This window comes from Neodiprion lecontei, chromosome 4 (assembly GCF_021901455.1).
Source record: "Neodiprion lecontei isolate iyNeoLeco1 chromosome 4, iyNeoLeco1.1, whole genome shotgun sequence".
Taxonomy (NCBI): domain Eukaryota; kingdom Metazoa; phylum Arthropoda; class Insecta; order Hymenoptera; family Diprionidae; genus Neodiprion; species Neodiprion lecontei.
Window position 1 is genome coordinate 7371025 of NC_060263.1, and position 23968 is coordinate 7394992.

General features: G+C 37.4%; 1 protein-coding gene across 14 annotated transcripts in view; it reads right to left on the reverse strand.

Annotated features, from left to right (window-relative positions):
• The window catches only part of LOC107225363 (disintegrin and metalloproteinase domain-containing protein 10), a 347658-nt gene that overhangs the window by 108076 nt on the left and 215614 nt on the right, over positions 1-23968 (reverse strand). For all 14 annotated transcript variants that reach the window (XM_046736150.1, XM_046736151.1, XM_046736141.1 and 11 more), the window contains 2 exons: positions 22663-22831; positions 15808-15929 (listed from right to left, as the gene is read on the reverse strand). In XM_046736150.1, coding sequence (XP_046592106.1) covers positions 15808-15929; positions 22663-22831 — 291 coding nt within the window. The remainder of the gene's footprint in view (positions 1-15807; positions 15930-22662; positions 22832-23968) is intronic.

The following is a 23968-nucleotide window of genomic DNA, read 5'->3' on the forward strand; positions in this document are numbered from 1 at the left end:
TTGCACCACGATAAATAAATAAAACGGATAAACGATTTTTAAAAATGACCCTCAGAATAAAATCATTCCTTCACCGTGTTACGAATATTCGATTTATGATAGCATCGAGTGAGATTTGTGAACGCAGACTCAAGTTTTTAAAATCTGTCAACATTTCTGATATGCGACTGCTTGTTTTTATCACTGAAATAAGTATTTGCAAATAAGCATTTGGTTTGAATTATATAAAAAGTTAAATTTTTCTTCGTCATTAGCTCACTTTACGTATATAAACGCAAATCAGTATAAATTCAGGTGTTTTAATATATTTTTTTTTATTGCCTCGTTGAGAGTAAAATGCATACACAAAATGCTGAAGCAATTTAAGGCAATAATGATTTATGCAATATCATACATCTTAACAACTTTATACAAAATTATCGTTCAGACTTCTTTATTGTTTTTCTTCAGCTTATACGGCATGTTTTCTAATTTTCAACAGCTACCTACACAGTGGAAAAAAAAAAACGGCAAGACACAAGCAGTTTTCCCTCATTTCACAATAACTTCAAACTCATTTTCAACACGTTATAAACAAAAATATGTACTAACGTTAATTTTAAGTACACCTTATTTAGTAAAACTTTAGATAACGGTGATAAGAAATATATTAATCAGTGCAAAAAATTTTCATAAAACCCTAAACCCTGAAATTTATTAATTTAATGACAAATACCCAGAAATAGAATTAGATCAAAACTTCATTATTGTACATCCACATTCCGCATTGTTTCTTCTAAGAAATAGAAAAGTCGTTCATTATACATTTTCAATTTTAATTTTATTTTTAGTTTAATATTATTCTATCTTTATATTGTTTTCAATTATTATACAAACTACGTTCAACTCTCTGTTTTGCACACCGTGCGGAAAAATACGCTTGCAACCCCTGTGATAAATACCGATTATTTTTAATACCAGCGAATCTCTCTCTCTCTCTCTCTCTCTATCTTTTTGTCAGGACTAATCGCGAGCCAAAGGCGATTCGCCATTGGTGCACAGAGCCGCACGGCACGACACGAGAGACGAATTCGCACGCGTGTATAAAGCTCGTATATAAAAATACACACACACACACACACATATATATATATATATAGGCACACGAACATACATTTCTACACTTGACTCGGTTCTGGGCAAGAGATACCTTATCTCGCAGTTTCACGCCGCGCTGGCTTAATACCCAATTTCATCCAGGCTTCATTTTTTCGCATTTTTTTTTTCTTTTCTCTTTTTCCTTTTTCTATCCCCCCCTTCTCTCTCTGTCTCTCTCTTCGTTCTTTTTTTCCCCATGTTTTAATACATGTATAAAAACAGTTTGGTTAGAAAAAATATTGGATACCTTAATCGTAGGTCAGATATTACGTGGAGAAAAATGTGTGTAACAAATGCATGTGATATATTACAAGCAGAATATTATATGTATATACATCGACTTGAATATACGGTCTCAACTATTAACTTTTGACCTGATATTCGGGGTGAAAATTACGGTCCAACTGTGTAAGTCTACGTTGGAATACAAAAATTTTTCAGTTCTCAGGTCTTTAGGGCCTTGATGCTTGTGCGAAACGCGTTAATCAATTGTATTTCGTTTAAGAATCGAACCTTGAGTTTTGGAATTTTTGGACGTCGTGTCGTCGGAGAAAAAAATTTGAATCGATCGGTTTTTCGTGTGAAAAAAATTTGATCCTGCTCGATATAAAGTTTATTTGAAGATTAATCTTCAGGGATTGCCTGAATTTAAAATTTTTCAAAAACACTTTAACTCGTGTACAAGCACATAATTGCATAATCGTAATAATTATATTATACAACGTTAGTCGCAAACTGTCTTTATATTTTTTTATCCACTAGTTCCACTCGACTAGATCCAAATCTTTATTACAACGTAATAAAATCAACTTAAAATTTAAGTCCGCATCAAAAAGACGTCGAAAATTCGAAACGACCGCTGAAGAGATATTTTCAATCCAGTTATTCTCATTCCTCCAAAGATAAATATTCAGTTGGATGCCTAGAAAAAACCGCATTCCATTGTCGCAAACATACATCAGTCGATGTGCAGGAAATTAAAAAATTTCCCCACCATTCGATAATCTACGTACGTATCATAGTTGTTTGTTTGGCAGCATTATAACCCGTGGAATGAAGGGTGTGATAAAAAATGTGAAGAGAAATAACTCTATTAATCAAAGCGACGCTCCGTATCTACTATCAACAGCCGTTTGTAATTCGAATTTTGTTAAATTCCACAGTACTATGTGTACATAGATATATATCTATCTATATGGGTAATGGGGTAATGGGTATACAATGTATATGGGGCGTTCCGTGTCAAATTAGCAGCCCATGTACCTTTTCGATTTTAATCATTTTTTAGTACGATGTTCGTACCGATCCAAAAGTGTCTCGGGATTTGTTTCAGATTTTTTTAGCCACCGGTGAAATTTGAAAAAAAGATTAAAAACCAATTCCGAAAACGACTTTTTTTTAAATCTGGAAAAAATTCACAGACCGATTCTATGGTTTAAAATGTGATTTTTAAGAACCACACGACAATGGGATCTCAGTGTTTGCAATTTTTTTAGCAAATTTTAGTCTTTCCATGTCGGAATTGGATTTTTTATTTTTTTTTTAATTTCTTTATTCACCGATCTGAATAGATCACGGATTCATGAAAATAACGTGATTCTGCAATCTATTTAGATATAGGCACATAAAAAATAAATAAAAGCAAAAACAATTCCGACGTAGCAAAACTAAAAACTTACGAAAATAATAGTAAATATTGACATCCCATCATCGTGTATTGTTCAAAAATCACATTTTGAATCATATAATTAGTGTGAACTTCTAAAAATTAAAAAACATTGGCGTTTTTTCAATTGGTTACGCGATTATGTATAAATTTCACCGGTGGCTGAAAAAATTCTGAAAAAATTCTCGACACCGTTTTGAGTTTGTGAGAACATCATGCTGAAAAATGATCAGAATCTAAGAAGGTGAAGTACACGAGCTGTTAATTTGACGTGGAATGTCCTATATACATACACAAAAGCGGTGCGACGGTACGACTTTTTGTTATATATCTATAGGTATGTGTCATTCGAAAGTTTGAAAATTTTTTTCAATTATTTATAAATTTATTTCTCACATCTTTACCTCTTATTTCTTTTTCTTGCCAGTCCGATTGACGTCACTTTCATCGCAGAGCATAGTATATTTTTTTTCAGCGATTCTTACGAGAGGAACAGCGATATAACCTCACCTTTTGACGAGGAAACCTCTTACGTATTTTTCACGTACAATTGGAGAGGGGTCGATTCTTTTTTTTTCTTATCTTTTTATCGTTTTATTTGTTCGTTTCTTTTTTTTCTCTCCCCGTGTTTGTTATTCTTTCCGTTTCTTTTTCCAAAGCTGGGGGACGCAGCGCGATACACGCACGTTGAGAAAAATTCATCCTTACAAATATACATATATATATATATATATATATATATATATATATATATATATATATATATATATATATATATATATATATATATATATATATATATATATATATATATATATATATATATATATATATATATATATGCAAGATGCGGAGGAACTGAAGTGGCTGTAATATAATTGGCTGTATGTATATTCAATATCCATTACCGTATACTTATGTTGTATATACATAAAATTGTTTCGGAAAATCTTTTTTCAAGTGGTTCTTTGATGGGCGCCTCAATTTTCAATATTAATTAAAGATAACAACAATCAAACAGTCGGTGGTGGTCTCACTAATAGCAAGAGCTCGAGTAGCAGGTTCGTTTTCAAATTAAATTAAATCATCGGTCCACGGTATAAACAAAGAAGAAATGAACTCGACTTGAGAACACTTGTGAGCCGTACCGTCTGAATAAAAAATTAGGTAAGGAGGATAAACAGTTGAAAAAAATTTCCAGCAATATTTATTGCGGCAATAATAATGGTGAACGCGAAAATAACAACATCCATACCTATGTATGAATGTAATAGAATTGGTTCTGAGCAATTAAGAGCGACGAAAGCTAAGACATCGACAATTTAAGAAAAATTTTCACAATTTGAACGTGCGATACGATAAAATTAGTGTTTTTGATTTGAGCTTCTTACGTTTTTGGGTTTATTTTTATTGTCACAGAAATTTTCAAGGATCGCTTGGAAACCGTTTTAGAAATCCTTATTGTTAACTAACATTGTAACAACTATTGATAAGAAAATTACATTAGCTTTGTAAAACCAGGCTTGTATGAGGTAAGATTTCTTGAATGATTTTGGAACAATTTTTTGGTGATCTGAGAAAAATGATTTGACAAACATCAGATTCGGATACAGAAGAAAAAAAGACACCAGAATTAATTCTTTTTGGTATCATTTGAATTTTGTCGAATTTATTGGAATGTTGTTTCATTCGTGTTTGTTATAAATGTGAAAAATATACGATGAAAGTAAATCTTTCAAAAGATTTTTCCCTTCTCCTGACATTTCGATTCAGACGGTACTGTCCGTAGACCCTTAGCTTGGATTCCGTCAAAGCCGGTCGACGTGACGTCAGCTGACTTGAAATTAGGTGAATCCGCTTGAATTCACTCCAAGTATCGACTGTCAATCGGAGTGAAACTCTTCCGTTTTTGGTTAAACGTGCAGAGTAGCTGGCAGAATTGGGATATCTGAAAGTGGATGGAGGCAAAGCGAAGTCGACAGGATGAGCGGAAGGGGGGGAAGATGAAAGTGGAGAACTCGGTTTCCTTCTCCGAGCCGAGTTGCCAATTCGCGAATAGAACCGGGGCAGCGGATGGAAATTGGTTTCGACAAACAGCCAATAAAGATCGAGGGAGGGCCTATAGCTATATACCGGGGGGTGTAAAACTCAGTGACAATAGGCAACGTGGACGTTCGCCGTCGAAGAAGCCGGCAGGGTTGCCATTCAAGGGAAAATTTCTTATAGTCGAAAGAAAACTGCCCCTCCGAGTCGTTCGGCTTGAAATTCGAAATTGAGTAGAAGAGTGAAGCGACGCAATAGCTACTGTTTTTCGCACGGTTAGTCCGGTCAAAACAGATCCGAGTTAAAAATATTCTGGATATCGCTGAATTTTTGTGCAGAGGAATTTTCTACCCTTAGGAACGCAAATCAGAAGTCGTGTTTGAGCTGCATAGCCGTAGTTTCGAGAAAACAGAAAAACTTGACGTTTTTTAGCGTTTTCCTCAAAAACTGCTATCGATAGATGAAAAATAACTCGGCCATCGTGTAGAGAGGAAAATTCTACATCGAATTGTGTCCTCGTGTGTTAGAAACGGAATCAGATTAAAAAATTAATAAAAAAAAAAGGAATTATTTCACCAAAATTCCCCAGATTCCGTCGGTAAGTAGAATTTCTTGGCAGCACAAAAATGACTTCAGATATGAGTTCGGAATATTTTTAATTCCGACCTATTTTGACCGGACTATGTTCCACGTTGATGAAGGAAAAATTTACCGGCAATTTACAGGTATCTATGAAACAAAAAACTGTGCTTCGATTTAGCGAAAGAAATTCATTCCAACACTTCTAAAATTACTCGAACACTGTTTTCGACTTGTTCGAAAAGGAACGAAAACTGACTCGCAGAGTGACTGCGCTTACGCAATATAATCGAAGTTTATTGGTTTGAAATATCGAACCACGCAGTATATTTTCGTCTGCAAGGCAGGGTAGCCAACTCACCTAAAACGAGCCTGCATGCAAATCCCCCAAGGCTTGCGCATGCGCACTCGGAAGCTGAGTCTGTTGATTTTCACAACACGGCAGGGCAGCCAACTCACCCGAAACGAGGCATGAAATGTTAAACTTTCCTGTATCAAGCGGCGATTTGAAATCATGTAAGCTGTCGTTGGTCATTAATCAATTAACGATAATAGGTTTCCATGCCTTCCGACTATTTCAGATCTGTCTAACCTCAAAAACAATCGCATCACGCACGTAACCTCCGTAAGTCACGTTTGGCAGTTAAAGCTCGACTAGGTGGCCAGCCTGTATGAAAATTCCCCAAAGCTTGCGCATGCGCACTCTAAAGCTGAATCTGTTGCTTTTCGCCGTGTCCTCCCGATAAACTAGAATTCTTTCCTCGATAAACAAGCCTCAGGAGAATATCCCGTATCAGACGACGTGTCAGCATCCCAAACCGTTACATTCTGAACTCTGAAAACGATTTCGGTGCGCAATTTAGCCTCACGATTGTTCGCCAACGTTCGGCAACTACGCAGAGTCAGAGCGGAGGAAGCGGTGCCCTTTGACGATGGTAATTAGGAGCTGTCAGAGTTTGAGAAGAAGGTAAAACAAGTATGGCATCGCTCCGTATCACCATCTCCGATCTCCGAGTTTCTGTTTGTCTCGCGGAAGTCTGAAGCATGCCTCTTCACCCTACGCAGGTATGACGGGGGTAAATAGTAACAAGGGCTGCTGCTGCGAAGGGTTTCGCATACCTCCGAGCGAATGGGTATTGTGTCTAAATTGCGGCTCCGAAGGTGACCTTGAATGATATCATCGAGACAGAAGTAATTGGGGTCCCATACGTACGCGTGCCGCGAATGAAAGTCGGTACGAAGGGGATGTTCGACGACAGTGACGAAGGTCTTCGTACATATCTTTGTACATGTATACGTAGTCATAGTTTCAGACGCGATTTGGTAAGCTGAGAATTTGACGTACCCACACCGAGTATCAAATTCCAGACCAAACAGAGGACGGGCCTTTGAGCACTTATTCCTCGTCATCCCCCCTCCGCTTGAGCCTGTCGTCGCGTATTAGAAAAATCAATTTTCCAACGAAAAAGATTCGCCGTTGTGTTATCATTATTGTATTACTTTTCTCGACTGATTTTCTCTCTTCTTTCTCTAATCCATCCTGCCGTAGCGTTTATATTATAGGTACATTACAGTACATGCTACGAGATTAAAAACTTACGGGTGAGATTTTAATTCGAAAAATATCTTTGGAAGTGATTTTTGCCTTTCTTCGTTAATTGATAAATATTCCGTAGGGTTGTGTACACAGGGTCGTTCCATGCCAACTCAACGAGGTTTAAACCCGACTATTTTTAATTTTGTTGAAACTTTTTTAGGTAATCGTACGACGACTCTAAATCCAATATTTTTCTTTTTCATTAATTTTCACATAACGATTTTCGACTTATGAATATTTAAACATTGTTACAGTTTCACCGTTTTTAATATTCCTGAAAAATTCACGAAAATTCCGTTACTTGTTCGGATAATTTTAAAATCGACGCTGTGATCGAAATTGTTTTTTTTTTTTTTTTTTATCATTTGTTTTAGAGTACTCGAAAATTTTCAACGCACAAAAAACACAATGTTCGAATGTTTCAGCGGTGTAAAAAAAATTCTCAAACATTCTAGGTTGCATAAAAAACACGATTTTACTTCAAGTTTTGCAAAAATAAACTGGTAACATACTAAATCAATTAATACTAATCCTGGAATGAAAATGAAAATTTCTTCTGTAATTTTATAAAATATTGGAAAGTTTCGGACTGCTAAGAAAAATGTAGGAAAAAAATTATTTCATCGTGTAAACGATATTGAAAAAATTTTCGCAACTTTTAAATTCTTCGACATTTGTCAACTATTATGTTCGGCTATGAAAAATTTTCGAGCAAATTGAATATGGCAGTCAGAATCTGGTCAAGCGGGCATAGAATGTGCCATACAAAATCAAAAATCGCGATGGTGTCTGGTTAGAATTAGTTTTGCACCGTTAAATTAAGCTGTTTTGTATTATTCAACGTACTCGCTTCACAGAAACGACAGCAGATCTATTGTTGAATAAACTTTTTCTGCTTTTCATATATACTGAGGTATATTGTGCAGTACATAGTTTATATATATATATATATATATATATATATAGGTATACATAATACGCTCGCATGCGTATGCATGTCAAATATTGTGAAATATTGCTTTCCGCCTACCGGCTTTCCGTCCTTGTAATATAGAATAGAATGTATATGTCTACTATATTCAGAACGAAGAAATATACCGAGTAAAAGCAACTTTCTCGCTTCTCTTTCAAACTTCCTTCTCTCTCTCTCTCTCTCTCTCTCTCTCTCTCTCTCTCTCTCTTTTTCGGTCTTTTTCTCGCATTACAATAGTACAGGGATAAATTTCACAATCCGAATATCAAATCCATTGAATCATCGAATTCGATGAATTATATTTTGTGTAATAATCAAAAACTGCAACCTAAGAATTACTCCTCAGTCGCAGATGTAAATAAATGAATGAATCCGTTATTTTTTTTTTTCTAATGACGCGTTAGAATAATTCGATTTGTAAGATATGAAAACTGTCAGATATCGAATGACAAACGCATCGCAGGATGAATGAAATGAATATTTCTGATTCCATCGTTTTCAAAAAAAAAAAAAATACATTCAAAAAGCTTTTCCGCTGGATCCTTTTTTTCTGTTTATAGATCCTCTGACTATTTTCATTCGAAAACGGCAAGTGATCGCCGACAAGTCACTGTGTGCAAAAATTGTGTAAAATTTTTCGCAACTCTACAGAAAATTAGTCACGAGAGAAAGCGCGAGTCGAAAAGTTTGACGATGAATTAGGTGGTGAAAAAAGGCAGAAAACGGGTTGAGGTATGGAGGATCGGACAGGGAAAACGGTTCGCCAGCAATGGAAGCATCCGTCGGTGCCAATCGTAGAAAAGTTTGGCATTCGGTTAACTCATTGAGTTAATGTGCTTCCCGTGTACCGAGACACGCTTTACTGGCCCATCAGGACGTAGCCGAGTCTGTGTTCCTCGCCATCCCCGACGAGGACCGCCGAACTCACCCCCGGCTCTTTTCGCAATCCGTTTTCCGAGCCAATTCAATCGCACCGCGTCGCTTCACCGACTAATCCCCGGACTTCCGGGTTGCAAGAGAGAAAAAGGCGGTAAACACGCCGCGGTGCACATGTGCGTTGAGATAAAAGGACCTGGTCCTTTTTTTTTTTGCTCCAAAATTATCCCGTCAAGCTGAGAATCAGTCGGTGAAACGCGCCTCGCGTGCCAGGCGAGAGAGGAAAAAAAAGAAAAAAAAAAACCGTACAGAGGAAACGGTAATACGATTAGCGGAGCGCTAATCGGGTGCAGTTTTTCAGGGTTTGGAAGCTTTTTGGAATCTGAAATTCCCTGAATTTTCCAGGTATTTCAGCATGGTTATAAAAAATTTTTACCAACCTTACAAGAAATATGATGTCGATTGGTAAAATTTTTTTTTTTCATACATTAATATTACTGCCTTTGATATTACTTGGTAATTATCTTACTGTCTGACTATCAATTTACGAACAATAACCTGCGATTTTTAGGTATATCTCTTCAACTTACGCAAGAAATATTGAAATTTGATTTTCCTGTACTTGTTTCAAAAATTTTTATACCCTTTCACAATTTCTGTATTTCATACTTTGACTTTATGATTGAACATTTTGAATGATCCTGCGATAAAATACATTTACACGTTTTCAAAAATTCGGCATTTGTAACCTTTGAGTATTCCGATCTTTCCTCCACATTGTTACTTCACCTTCCTGCGCCTATTTTATGCATGCATGGGAGAAAGGTGGATGATGACACGAGGAAAGGGGTTTGTCGTAAGGTTTCGTCGGGGACAAAGCGTTGGGTGACTCAGGGGGGTATATATATTAAGGCACAAAGCCGCAGAGAGTGAGTGCGACTCGGAGGCGAAGGAAGATTAAAAAAATGTTTCTCAAAGAAGGAACGCCGAAAAAAATGATGACAGGAAATGGAACAAAAAATTTTCAATCTCTTCTTCAATTTCTCGCCTTCTCGTCGTATTGTTTTCCCTGCCTCGCAAAACGCGAAATAAACGTACATCCGACAAAGTTGAAAAATTTCAAACCGTTCGCTCAGCGAATAGTTTGCAATGAAGAGTTTCTGTATAAAAAATTCGGCTCTATGCGGTCAGATTTCCGATCGACTATTTACTCGAATATTTTTAAACATCAAACGAATTATACTCAACAAAGTAAAGTTACAATTCGATAACTAAAAACCATCAGTAGGTATACAAGGAGAGTTTTCTACACAGATTTCTGCATCGACACAGTTACCGACACTTAGCTGAAACACAAACCCTTTTTAACCTTACTCTTAGACTGATGAGTATCTTCAGAATTCATGAAACAAGTTTCATTATTTTTCATTGTTTTTTTATATTATTTTTGTTATTATATATCCATCGTGAATCTTGTTCATTATTATGAGCCTTAATCCGTTCACAATTTCCACATTTTGGTGGTTGAGTTGAAAAGTTTCGAACACACCCGGGAATTGGTCGAAAATAAAGAAGGTCGGGCCGGAGTCAAGATAAATACAAAAAAACGGGTCCGCTTCTTTTATGGGAGGACACTGCAGGATCTGTTTAACAACCGGCGAAGCTGCGAGAGTCGGTTTAATTACAAAATCGAGTATAAAATGATGCCAAGTTTATTTACAGGCTGCATGTGAGTCTGTGAGTTTGTGTTTGTGTATGTACTTACGAGAATAACGATTCGTACGGGGAAAATCCTCAATCCGAACACGGAGAACATAAATTATACGAGTTTCTGTCGCAGACGGAAAAGAAGAAGGGGTCGTAAATAAGTAAATATATATGGTATATACATTCGGGATTTGAAAGTTCAACCATAAAAGCAGGGGAGACCATAATTCGCGATGGCATTGGAATCGCACACTTTCACAAACGTGCATACATGTCGTATATTTATATGGTTGTATAAACGTGTCTGAATATTCTCGTCGAAAAAAGGATGACGTCGTCATTATATATCGAGGGTGATAACAAACTCATAAGATTAATGATTGGAACTCTGCCAACTTGCCGGCCGAAGGTCGAAATTTGCGGTTCAAATTAACGCGATTTTAGAATATTTGACTCTTGTTAATCTAAAATATTTTACGTACGCCGATTGCTGCTAATTTTATCCATCTTAGACGATTATAAATTCATTTCGTGAAGAGTTAGATTAGCATGTTTGTTTTAGTTAATATCGAATAGCAACGATCATGTCGGTAATCTACGAATAGAAAAAAGATTGAATTAGAAATCTACGCGTAAAAGTTTACCTGGAGAAAAATAAACAGGTGATAGCGAAGATACTAATTGTATCAATTTTTTCGTTTTGTTTTGGTTTTTTTTTCTAATGACTATCTCACAATCAGACGTGATTAATCAAAACTCAACCTACCGCAGGTATAAATTATCGGTAATAAACTTGATGTCTAATTGACAAACAAAAGTTACGAGAAAAACTGCGATTTTGCTCGTTTGACTCAGAATATTCTAAAACGTGCGAATGCTTAATGATATGAACCAAAAAGCAAAACCTAAAATTTGTTCTTATGGTACGTTATGCAATGATTTTGGAAAATCAAACTTCACAAAATCAGTTGATTTTAGGTTTTCAAAATTTTTACACGCAGTTATCATAAAAGTCTTATTGTTAGGTAAAATCGATAAAACTGTAAAAAATATATTGAGTAAGTCGAAATTTTCTCCCAACATATTTCCATTGAACAAGTCTGTTGTATTATTTTGAAATTAATGCAATAAAGTTGTATTTGGACTCTTTTTTTAGCATGGATATTTTCAGGTATTGTTTGAAAAGACTTTTTTTCAACAGTTGTGTCATGAAAATAAATGAAAATAGATTTCCGCATGTTCGATACAGCAAATTTGACAATTTATGAGGATCTGTTCCGCGAGAAAAATGAGCCCAAAATCAATGAATTCAGATAAAAACCAGAATTTCATCAGATTGTACGTTAATTCTGATCATAAAGCCTTTCCTTGAATTGTTGAGATATTGCACGTTGGTAAAAAATAAATACTTTTTATTTATTCTATTGGAAGATCAAACAAATTATCATTTCCGTAAGCTGTAGCGTAGATTCATTTGTTAGTAACAAATCGAAAAATTTTGAAGTATTTATAAGAAGCCTTAGATATTGATGCTTGATTTCAAAACGTTTTAAAATAGTAAAACATTCCGCAGTATCATTCGACTAAACTCTACGATGGCTTATTTCCTTCAAGACTATCTTTCATGAATTAATTAAAACACTTTTTGTCCATTGCGTCAGCATTGTAAATTATATTTAATTTTGCAACATTGTATTGATGTTGATTACGATTTAAAAAAAAAATAACAATTTCGAACTGACTACTGAAAGAAAAGGAAATCTGTTTCAGCGTTTTTACAGAAAATATAGTCTTCCGAATAAAACGAGCCTTCGTAGAATAAAATGAAACAAATATGCAATATTTTCATCGATTCAGAAGCGATCAGAAACGAATCAACATCGATTACTAACCTTTCGTTAATACTTCCAATATTTTCTATTCTTGTGCTTTCAAGAATATTCCCGTAGCTTAAGTTTACAAAAATTCATTAACTAAACGACCATCTCCTAACGAAATTTATAAGCAAAAGCATTTATTTTCAGGCAGCAACTATAACCTCCTCAAACCGCACAAACTAATTTTCTTCGCGTGATTGGAATCGCGTCGTTCAGTTGATGACTCGCGTTTGAATCGCGACGGATCAGCCAATCATGCACACGTTCTATATAACATATTTCAATATGATTACGCGTTACAGAAGGGGGGGGAGGATGGCGGGGGGGGGGGGGGGGGGGGGGGTTGAGGGTAATTAGTGCCCATCAATTAGGTTGCTCTCTGCGTGACGCGTGCGTCGAATTTGCATTGTTAGCGAAACGGGAGTGCATCGATCGCGTTTCAACGTGACAGTGCGCGTGTGTGCGTGCGTGTGTGTGTGTGTGTTCAGATATTCACATAACCGTGTAAAAATAAGCTTTGCTAATTACGCGAAGGCAAAAGGTCAGGATCGAGCGATGACAGACGGGGATGGTGTGAGATGTTAAAAAAACAAATAATCCCGCCATACCGCGAGGTGTTAATTATTCATTACGCAAATTTCATGCGTCACGTATAAGAGGAAGAAAATATTGAAAATAATTTTCCTTCGGCAAAGAATTACATTAATTTATAGATTATTAAAAAAGTTCATCGTCTTTTTTCTTGTGCCTCGTTTTCTTTCATTTTTAAAAATCGATTCGTTAATTTACAGAATTTTTCGAAAAATGAAAACAACAAAAAAAAAGAAAAAAAAAAAACTCGAACACAACGATGCGTTATCTGTAGTAAAATCAATACTTCATGGGGAATTGAACCGATTAAAAATTAGCCGTGGCATCTTGCCTTCGCAGACGCGTATCGTCCTACCTTTATGTAACAACCTCCGGGAGAATATAACGCGCGATGCGATGTGATATAATGCACACCTGGATGCGCACGTCAAAAGCAGTAATAGGGGTGTTGAGCTTATTGCCGGCACGCGGGATGATCGATGACGGACGCACAGAGATATATGCTGGTGTTAGTCGATGTAGGTGCATGCCGTGATCGATCGATCCAACAAAGTAATCAAAGATAAAACCTAGCAAATTTACGGTATATCCTGCAGCCACCACTCGTTCAATTCGTATTGTTATATTTAATCCCGACTCAACTACATATAACGTGTACTTTTTTGTACGCCGAAAAGCGGGACGAAAGTGGCAAATTATTCCCCCAATGAGGGAAAAAAGTAGCAGTTTTCCTCCGCATTTACGGGAAATATGACCTTATATTTCCCGCAAATTAATTTTTCACTTTTTTTCTGGTTTTCTCTCTTTATTTTCCATTTTAAACTACATCTCTTCGTATTGTTATAAGCTTTCGAATATATTATAGTTTTCGACTGATAAATCACACTTACGCGTGAAAGAAAAATACTTTCATGTCAATAATTTGGCCAGAGTTGAGTCGGAAATTGAATCCTATAACAGGGAATAAATGTTGATCATTTCCTCGCTTACCGCCGGCACTAAACTCACCCGCGGGAATAATCTTCGACTTTATTCCCTTGTTACGTAATGTACTATTTAAAAACGGCAGACTCTCGAGTATAACAACAAAGCCTAAAAATTACAAGGTATCCTCTTTTCTGTCGCAATTTTATACGGGGCATTCAATCGACGATCACCATTTTTGATTTTGTTCAAATTTTTCTACACACTTCTCCCAACTGTAAAACAGCACGCTGAATTTTTACAATTTCTTTATTCGACCGATCTTCAAATGTTTGAAATAAGAAATACAATTTTTGATGAATTTGAAAAATGGTCGTTTTCAACATAACTAAATATTTATAAATAATTAACCGGTTGAATAAAAAATTTGAACAAATCCAGGTTATTGTTTCAAAATTCTGACAATTCCGTAAAAATTTTCGAACAAAATCAAACATGATGAGGCTCAAGCGTGTTTGGCCGAATTGGCGCGAAAGCTCTGCGAGTATATTAAATTCTTCAAAATTAGGGCAATGTTTTTTACTCCTTGTTTTCCCAAAACAATCTATACTAAATAATCGCAACGACGAATACTTTTTACACACATCTCGATTCCCCCCTTTTTTTTTTTCTTCTTCTTCTTTTGGATTATTATTTTTATTGAGATCATCTCCACCGAGTGAAAAAGGCACGTTGAGACTCATCGCCGCGTGTTGCGCAGTGCAGTGTTCGCTGAGTGTGAAATTTATACGAGATGAATTTTTACACAGTCGACTGCCCTCCCCTCCTCCCCTCCCTCACCGCCGGCTCAATCCTCCAGCATTAATCTTAACCATGATTTTTATTTAGGTTTTCATATTAATAATTTTTCCACCTCTCCAGCGTTTCCCCCTTTTCTTTGAAATTACACTTGGCTCCCGTTTTACGAATTATTATAAATAATTTTTTTATATCATACGTCAGGCGATCGCGACGTCCGCCAAAATACGAAAACGGTGTGACGATAATTGCTATACGTATATAGCTACGTATACATGTAAATATTTCTTACGTATGTACGTAATATCGATGAAAAAATTTATGTAAGTTGGCAAACTATTTGGGAATATTATTCTGTACGGAATGCAATTTTTGCAATTTTTTTTTTTTTTTTCTTTTTATTTTAGCTGTAATTTTTCTACTTACAAACATTCCAAAAGATAACGAAGATAATTGGTATAAAATTTTTTTTACCACGGTACGAAAAATCTGCAAAAATTTCACTTCACGCCTTGTAACATTATGTCAAATCGGCACCAAATATAGTCAGCAACAGTTTGTCACATCGCCGAAATGTTTTCACTCATAGTGTGGAATAACGTGTATTGCAGATATTTAATCAAAGCATGCGATAGTATAACTCAAATGAATGAAAACCGTGTAACGTTGCGAATAGTTTCAATCAATGAGTGTAAACCTGCGCGCCCATGAATAATGTATGACTCGTCATCAAAGGAGTCGTGATGGTCAGGTTCTTTGACGGTATAATGAGTAAGCGACCAGCGCGTTGCGGGATTAATAATTATCCAGAAAGCTTGGATACGCAGGCACGTAAACCGTCGAATTGGAAAGTTACAAAGAACATTCGCATAGCGATACGCAGGCGCATACATATTTATTTATATGTACACACAAATATATATACAACATATATATATATATATGTATACACATGTTGTATTCGGATAAAATTAGAAGGAGACAAAATAGACAAAATTCAAAGGTCTGTTCAAGGGTCAAAACTGGCAAGTTTACTCACCTTCGAGTGTCCCTGTGTAGGCGTGCTGAGTGTTGAAGGCGATGAGCCGCCCTTTTGAACCTTCGAACTCGGCGTCCGACGCGAACAGGCCAACATCCCTTACAAGCCTCATCTTGAACACTCTGCAACATTCGACGCAAATTTTATATCTTTAATCTTCGTTCCCATCGTATCACGCTTTACATTACGATCATGCGGCGAGGGGGAGGGGGGGGGGGGGGGGGAGGAGGTACAGCTTGGACATCAACATCAACAAAAATCATACCTATTTGTTGGAGTTTTACATGAAAGAAAATGAAAACACTTGGAGAAATTTGAGTTTGAGTAGCAATTTGAACTTGTAAAAGATGAGAATAAATTTTTCGAGTTATACGATTACGAACAAAAAACTTCATTTTTCGACCAACGCATTGTTAAAAAAAAACATTTTATTTAAAAAGAAAAAAAAATTTGGGATTGATATTGAACAATCTAGCCACGACCTCGAATGTATAAGCAGGATTTAACGATTGTGTCAAAAACTTCAAGTCGATCGGATAAAAATCTAGACCGAGGAATCTGCGTCAATGGATTGAAAACGTGGTCACTCGCTACTTATATGCGTCATGATGCCGTTTTGTTATTAATTATAAGCAAAAAAATTCTAAAATGTTCTTGAAACTATAAACAAACAAGTGTTTCCAAGTTTTTGAAAGTGACGTGAAAATTTTTGAAACCCTGCATAAAAGGGGAAAGAATTATTTTTACATTTCTACTACTTTGGGTACTGGCGCATTTTTGTCGTTCACGATTAGTACGATTTTTGTTACTGGAAATTTTTCTCTCTGGCTAATTAGACTGTCTATCTAGTAACTCAGAATATTTCTCCAGTAACTTTGACAAAAAAACTCCGCCAATCTCTCACTTTTCCAGAGAAATTGTAAATCCGACAGTGATTTTTTTTTCCGCGCAGAAATTCCTACAAACATGTTCTGAAACCTACCAATTTACACGAAGGTTACTTCTTTTTTTTTTTTTCAGTTAGAACAAGTTCTAAGCCTTAGTTTTCGTGGTACAAAAAACATTCTCCCTCGGACTGGAAAGATTTTTATATTGTACAATAGATGCACAATCTTGTGAGTAGATGAGACAAAAAATGTGACCTTGTTGAAACGATGAGAGAATACCGAGGTTTGCAAGATGTTGAGACGGGTTGGAGAAAAATCGGGGAATTTATTTTCTCGGTAATCGATTCGACGTTGCTTGCTTCCCACGATGTAATCTGACACGTAATAGCTTTCCTCGTTACAATTAATTGTGCAGGTAAGACGATTTCTATGTAAGATATATATATATATATATACCCATTTGTACGTGTTTGCTATGGTTCTTCTTCTCTGCAGGAGACATTTAAGTCACGTATAAGATGTGCATATATATATATATATATATATATATATATATATATATATATATATATATATATATATATATATGTATATTGTATACCCAGGAAAAGAAACAATAGAAGGAATTGGAAAGAAAAATAAATCGGAAACTCGTCTCGATACCCCGACCGTAATCTTTTCCTCTCTTTTTCTCTTTCCCCGCTGTCTCTCTTTCTCTAACTGTTTCTCCTACCTTCGAGCTTAGGTTTTTATTCACGTTCAATAATATTGAACGGTAAGCTCCAATTAATACGGAAGCCGATTGTAATAATCCAACTTGTTTCAGATACATTTTTGCCGTTTTTCCTTCCCCCTGCTCGATAGATTGAATTAATTAAATCCGCCTGTGCAGTGTAACGAGTTTCTTCGGTAATAATATTTCCCTGGATACCTTCACCTGCAGGTTATTACTCGATTCATACTCACGTATTTGAGGTATGTACATAATATAAATGTATATTAATACATGTACTAAGTCGTGGAAATTTTCAATTACCATAGAAATTGACGGTATATATAAAGTGTAAGGTAGAAAGTTTCTCGCCTGCGTTCGCCGCGAGAACACGTGAAATGAATTTAAAAAATGCACCGTTCGATACTTGCTAAATAACAAACCGATACACCGGGTACTAACATAGCCTGCATTTTTTATACAAAGATACAAAATCTAAAACATGAATTGAAATCATTACATCAAATTGAAATATTGTCAGTTAAAGGTTGTAGGTACGTACAGTTTATAGGTCGTCATAGAAACTTTAGTTAAATATTTAATTTAATAGTTAAATATTTAACTTCGCAACATTGCACCGATGCTGATAGTGATCAACGAATGGCGGTGTTGAACTGACAATATTGAAGAAAAAGTAAATTATTTCCATTAACCTTGCAGAAAACAGTCTGCTGAATAAAGTGATGCTGAACAGTTGATGCGATAATATTTGGCAATAGAATGATTGAAGAAAAAAAAGTATGGATTTCTTGACAGCAGCCCCGCAATCTCTTCACGGAGCGTGCATGCAGGTTGGAATAATTTACGTATATAGATACGTACGGGTTAACAAGCTCTTAATCTTACCCCCTAAGCCTTCTACGTAACTAATTGATTTATCCTTAGTCTCAGCAGCGTGCAAGGGTCTCCGATCAATACACAGACTAACACATAGAGATCAGAGCCGAGTTCCCAAAGGTTGCATGCACGAACACTTGGTGTTTGAAATCACGTTATGAGGCAGTCGGCGTATCGTGAATGATGCAATTCCCTCTCTGAGAAACTACACGGTGTGTATAACGCAGCGACTAAACCCGCACACACTGCACGCATAATGGAATGGTGCGCGCGCCCAAGCTTTGGTCTCACATCGGTAAGACCATGGCGAAAGTGGATCCGGGTAGAGACGAGGAGAGGAGATGGGAGGAGAGAACGATAAGAAAGCCAGGATGTCGGGGGCGGGCTGCACGCGGCTAAGCAAGGACGATAAACCGGGATTATTCCCTCATGCTAGGAGCATAAGGAAGCTCCCGTAATGCGGCACTCGACTGGCAGCGTCGAGACGTCAGGTGGTAAATGTTTACCCGCGACTGCACTACAGCTCCTCCTATGGATCGATCAGGAACATCGTCGAGTGTACGGAGAAGTATCTCCTATGGGTTTTCGACTTCGAAAGTGTCGGCGAAAAAGCGACAAATAGTGGTTCAACAAGTCACCGGAATCGCGTTAATAAGCGATCAGGATTCAATCCAATTCGCGCTTTCTTTTAAATGTGAACGTCATGTTACGGCAACGCCATCTTAACTGTAATCTGTTTTACGGATACCTTCTGTACACGGATGTAGTACTCCTCGCTTCAAACCTCCGTAGTCGAGTGTGTAAGCGCCGTGCAGAAGGGCAAAACGCAAATTGCTGATAATCGGGACTGGCCGTTTGCAACTGGCACGTCAGCGCGATGAGAGATAAGCGGAAACTGCAAGATCGCCGGAGTGTCACATGGTCAGGATGGCCCTTGTTTAGATAAGTCGATATACCCTGAAGAAGAGCTCCTCGAAATTACCTCACTACGCGTTCAGATTCTACAGATATTGAGAGGAGGAAAGATATCCCAAGCTTCCCTGTTATGGACTGGGTCCTAGCTCTTATCGGTAGCAATTTTTTTTTTTTTTTTCTCCCTCTTTCATTCAACTTTCACCCTGGCCGATCAGCCCTCAAGGTTTCGGGTCAATTGAACATTACGACGGCAGATGTATAATATATAATAATGCGAAACGCGATAGGGGGTTTGATTTTGCAGACAAAGGACAATGTCGCTGTATGCCTGTAATGTGTATTATACTGAGAAACAGTGCTATATCACAAATGTAGAGAAAACGAGAGACATTGAACAGAAATTGAAGTGATGGCCACTACTGAGGTTCGATGAACCTGACTTCAGGACTTTACCGAGACTGCAAATAACTTCCGAGTGTTTTCGTGACCTCAAGTAACTTTGAATGACTCAATGTCACTTCAACTGACTTTTCGACTTCGTGACACCATAACTTCACAGGAGTTTTCAATGACGACCAGTGCTAAAGTTAAGTGTACCTGACTTCAGGACTCCGCAAGACTTCAAACGATTACAAGTGACATTCTGACCTCAAGTAATTCAAAGTAATTCAACTGAGTTTTTGACTGTAAGGTCTCAAAGACTTCACGTGACTTCAAATGACTTCTTGACCTCGTGACTTCGCACGACTTCACGTGACCTCGAGCGATTTGAGAAGATTTTTCTATGGTTTACACACGACTACAAGAGCGGTTACCCCCCTTAACAATGCAGAGACTGAACATTCACTCTGTGCCAAATTAATATGCAGCGAAACCGAAGCAGTGCATAGATAATAGCCGCCTAGTTATCGCTAATGGGTTAGGCCTGAGGTATCGAGAAGCAGAGGCACTCGACAGTCTCTGCAGGGGATATTCCGAAACCAAGAGCTACGCTGCAACCACTCGGCGGTTTAGATACGATCCACTTCCGGTTCCACATCCTCGTCCTCGTCATCGCCCTTCTCTCCGGTTCATCCCTTCATCGTAACTCGTACACGAGGTCAATCAAATGGGTCATTTGCCTAGGCTAAACGAGCCAAGGCAAGGTCTGCAGCCCTCATGGTCGATAATCTGCATCCCATATCTGTCCCTTATCTGCGGCGCAGTGCAGCGCATATTCCCAGGTCGATATATACTCAGTGGTTTATTACACCGCATGGATTTTAATCTTACGGATTGAACCCTGGTACTGAAATCCAATGCGTCAAAGAACCAGTCCTTTTCCCAAGTTATTCGATGGCAATCAGTCTGAGAACTGTTCGTTTTGTCGAGGTGCGCTGCTCGCCAGCGGAAAAGGAACTCTGGGTATCTATAGAGCCAGTCAAAGTGAAAGCAGTCCTTGTATCCATGCCTGGATCTTATTACGCAAGATCCTTTTCATCCGTTCTGCAGTGATTGTTCAAAGTAAAAGACTTGGCACCGTCAAATGAGCGTTCAAATAATTTCTGTGTGATAGCCACTTCGAGAAGAATCTTCAACTTAGGTGAGTATTTTCCTCTCCGTCACGTAATGACACTTTGCAAAAAACGTTCAAACTTGTGAGTTCGGGCGGTAACTTCTGTCCATGGAATTGTTTCTAATCAAACTTGGAGAGTAGAAGAAGAAAAAGTAGAAGAAGAATAGTTTCATTTTCTGTTCTTTTCTTTTTTTAAGAAACAGAAAAGAACGTTCTCCGTACAATTGTTCCAGAAGAAATTGGACGGTTCTGGAAAGATACCTTCATTCCTTGTCACGGCCTATACCAATTTAGGGGTTGGATGTATTGAAGATTACTTTCAGGCAGCAAATCGCCTAAGAAAGAGTACCTTTCTCTTCTTCTTTATACATTTACGATCCAACACGTCACCGAACGATGGAAGCGCGATTGATTGTGCTTTGTGGTTATTTGACGCATGTGTCATAAATGCAGCTCATGTAGCCCCCGAGATTACAACTCCTTTTCCGACCACGACATCGTTTGTATCATGGTTCCACTACAGGACAGGTTTCACTCGCTCCGACTCCACCCATGACCCACGTGATCTTCCTCTAGATTCTGCCCGCGAAGCTTTATTCATAATTCATCATGATTCCACGTCATAAAATAGTCCGACTGCGTCGTGCTGCAGCAGAGAGTAGCTTCCAGTTACATGGTGATAAATCATTCAGCTGCACCGAGTGAGCGAGCATCAATTTGTCCTAAATGACAAAGGCGTGATCCGTATCCTGATGCACGCACGATCCTCCGATGATGCATTCGCTTAAGGAAGTGATGTACAATTTAACAGTTGGAACTCAAATTGTAAATTCAAGGAATTTAAGTGACTGAAATATCTTTCGAAACAACGAAGAATCTATCGAAATCACAGAAATTATTGAAATTATTACGGATTATTTGTAATCAAATGACAGCGCTGAATAAATCCCGCGGCAAAATATTGAAAATAATGGACATCGTTGCGAATGCCAAATGGTATCAATTCAAAATGGTATCAAAACTAACTACCCGTTTCAGTCACACATTTTTCAACTGAATATTTTGACCTGAATTTTCTTGCTCGGAGGTTTTTGGGATCGATGATCACGAATCTGAAGTCGGAGTTTGGCTATATCACCATATCGGATCCGCCAGGTTGGATTTAGAAATCATCAAATTCTGACTTCAGATTCGTGATCGGTAACCCCAAAAAACCCCGTGTAATAAAATAGAGGCCAAAATATTGAGTGGCAAAATGTGTGACTGAAAGAGTTAATCATACGTGACCTCCTGCGATTCTGTCAAATTCCAAAATCATAAAAAATTTCATAGACGCTAGGAAATCATTGAAAATCAGGGATAATACTGTGAGTCAAGGAAGATCACATGCCGAGTTATAAGTCCTTATAAATCAATCCTGATGAATCGAAATACTCGATTTCATTCCCAAATGAATGTTTCCTGGAAAAGATGAGACCCAAAGCTTTTCTGTTTCTAGAAAACCAATTTGGATCCACGCTTAATCTGGACCCCCGTCGTCTCCTCCCTCTCTCTAGTATTTCGCACAGAAGGGTTATTCCCGTCTGGGTGTGATTGTGACCTGACAGACGGATCTCAAGGAGTGCATCGCGAGGTTCGTACGGTGATGTTGAAAATCCGTGGTCGTACCGAGTATAATGCATAATGCTGGTAGCGAGGGCGAGCGATAAAGCGTCTCTATAAGCGCAGCATGTGAGCCTGCTCTTTGAAAGCCGCATATTATATATATGCGCGTCGTCTTTGCGTAGTCTTGTTTATTGAGCAAGAGATTGCCGGCATGACGGGTTGTCAAACATGCATAGATGCAGGCATACGTGCTCTTGACGTTGCTGCTCCGAAGAGATACCCACCTGCCAAGGGCCTCAAGACGTAATACCAACGGCCGTTCCGGTGTTCCCGGTGATTCCGAGTCCTTATCCACCGCGTCTCGACGCCATCTGCCTCCGTGATGCTCCCGCAGCGACGACGTGTCGTACCAAGCTGGTCCATAACTCCTGATGTACGACCCTTGGGTTATTCCTGAAACAGACAAGCACCAAGGTACGGATCAGATCGTTGCTTTTTAGCTTGTAATTATGACAGAGATATCAGAAACGGCAGATTTATCGGAGACATATCGGAGAAATAATACATTATGTCACAAGGGAATAAAGTCGACTTTTATTCCTGTCTTACATGTACGACTTTATTTCCGACTCAACTCTGACCGCGATATTTATTTGAAAACTTGGTTTTAGGGAAAAATATGCCACTTTTTTTACAAGTCGATCGTCAATCAATTTGTCTTTGGGCCTTCAGACCTCAATTTATAAACTCGTTGTTCAAAATTTATACCTATGTTTATTTTTCTCTGCAGTTGTAGTTTTTTCAACTCTATAAAAAGCAGCCGAATTCGGATTACAATTACATATCCTAAGGTGTGTGTTATACGAATGCCAAAATTAAAAAATTTAGTGTACCTAATTTAGTATTAACAATACATTTAATCCTACGCAGGATTCTTACATTACTACATAATGACGATGTTTAATTTTCAACGTTTGATACTTCTCGAAAAAGAACATTCAGGTATTTTTGTTCGCCTTGCTTTCCACTGAATATTTTTTTTCTGATTTTGGATGAATAAAACAACGAATCAATTAACAGACTCAATTTCTTCTTACCTCGACTCATTAAAAGTTTTACACTGGAAAAAAAAAAAACTGACGATGGTTACTGTTGTACAGTCCTCAAATATATTTTCATTTTTTTGCTATATCTGACCGTAAAATATGGTTTCACGTACGAAATAAAAATGAGTTTTCTTGCTTTAACCGAAATATCTGATACGTGAATGTATTCTTTTCGGATGTAATCACACGTACTATATTTTCATGTATCAATTTTGGTGCAGGGATTAATATTAACAACAATAATCACATTTAACATTTACTGGTAACGAGTGTCAAATTTTCTTATCACTGCAACAATATCTGATAATTACTGCAGTGATACTGAATTTCCTACAACGTTTCCAGATAACTCTAATGAAATGAATTTTCTCTAAGTATATCAACGATATTATCAAATTTCCTCGATCTTCTACTTCATAAAACTATCATATGGACACATTGGAATCTCATTTTGTTCCGAAATTTCTGTAGAGTTAAAAAATTG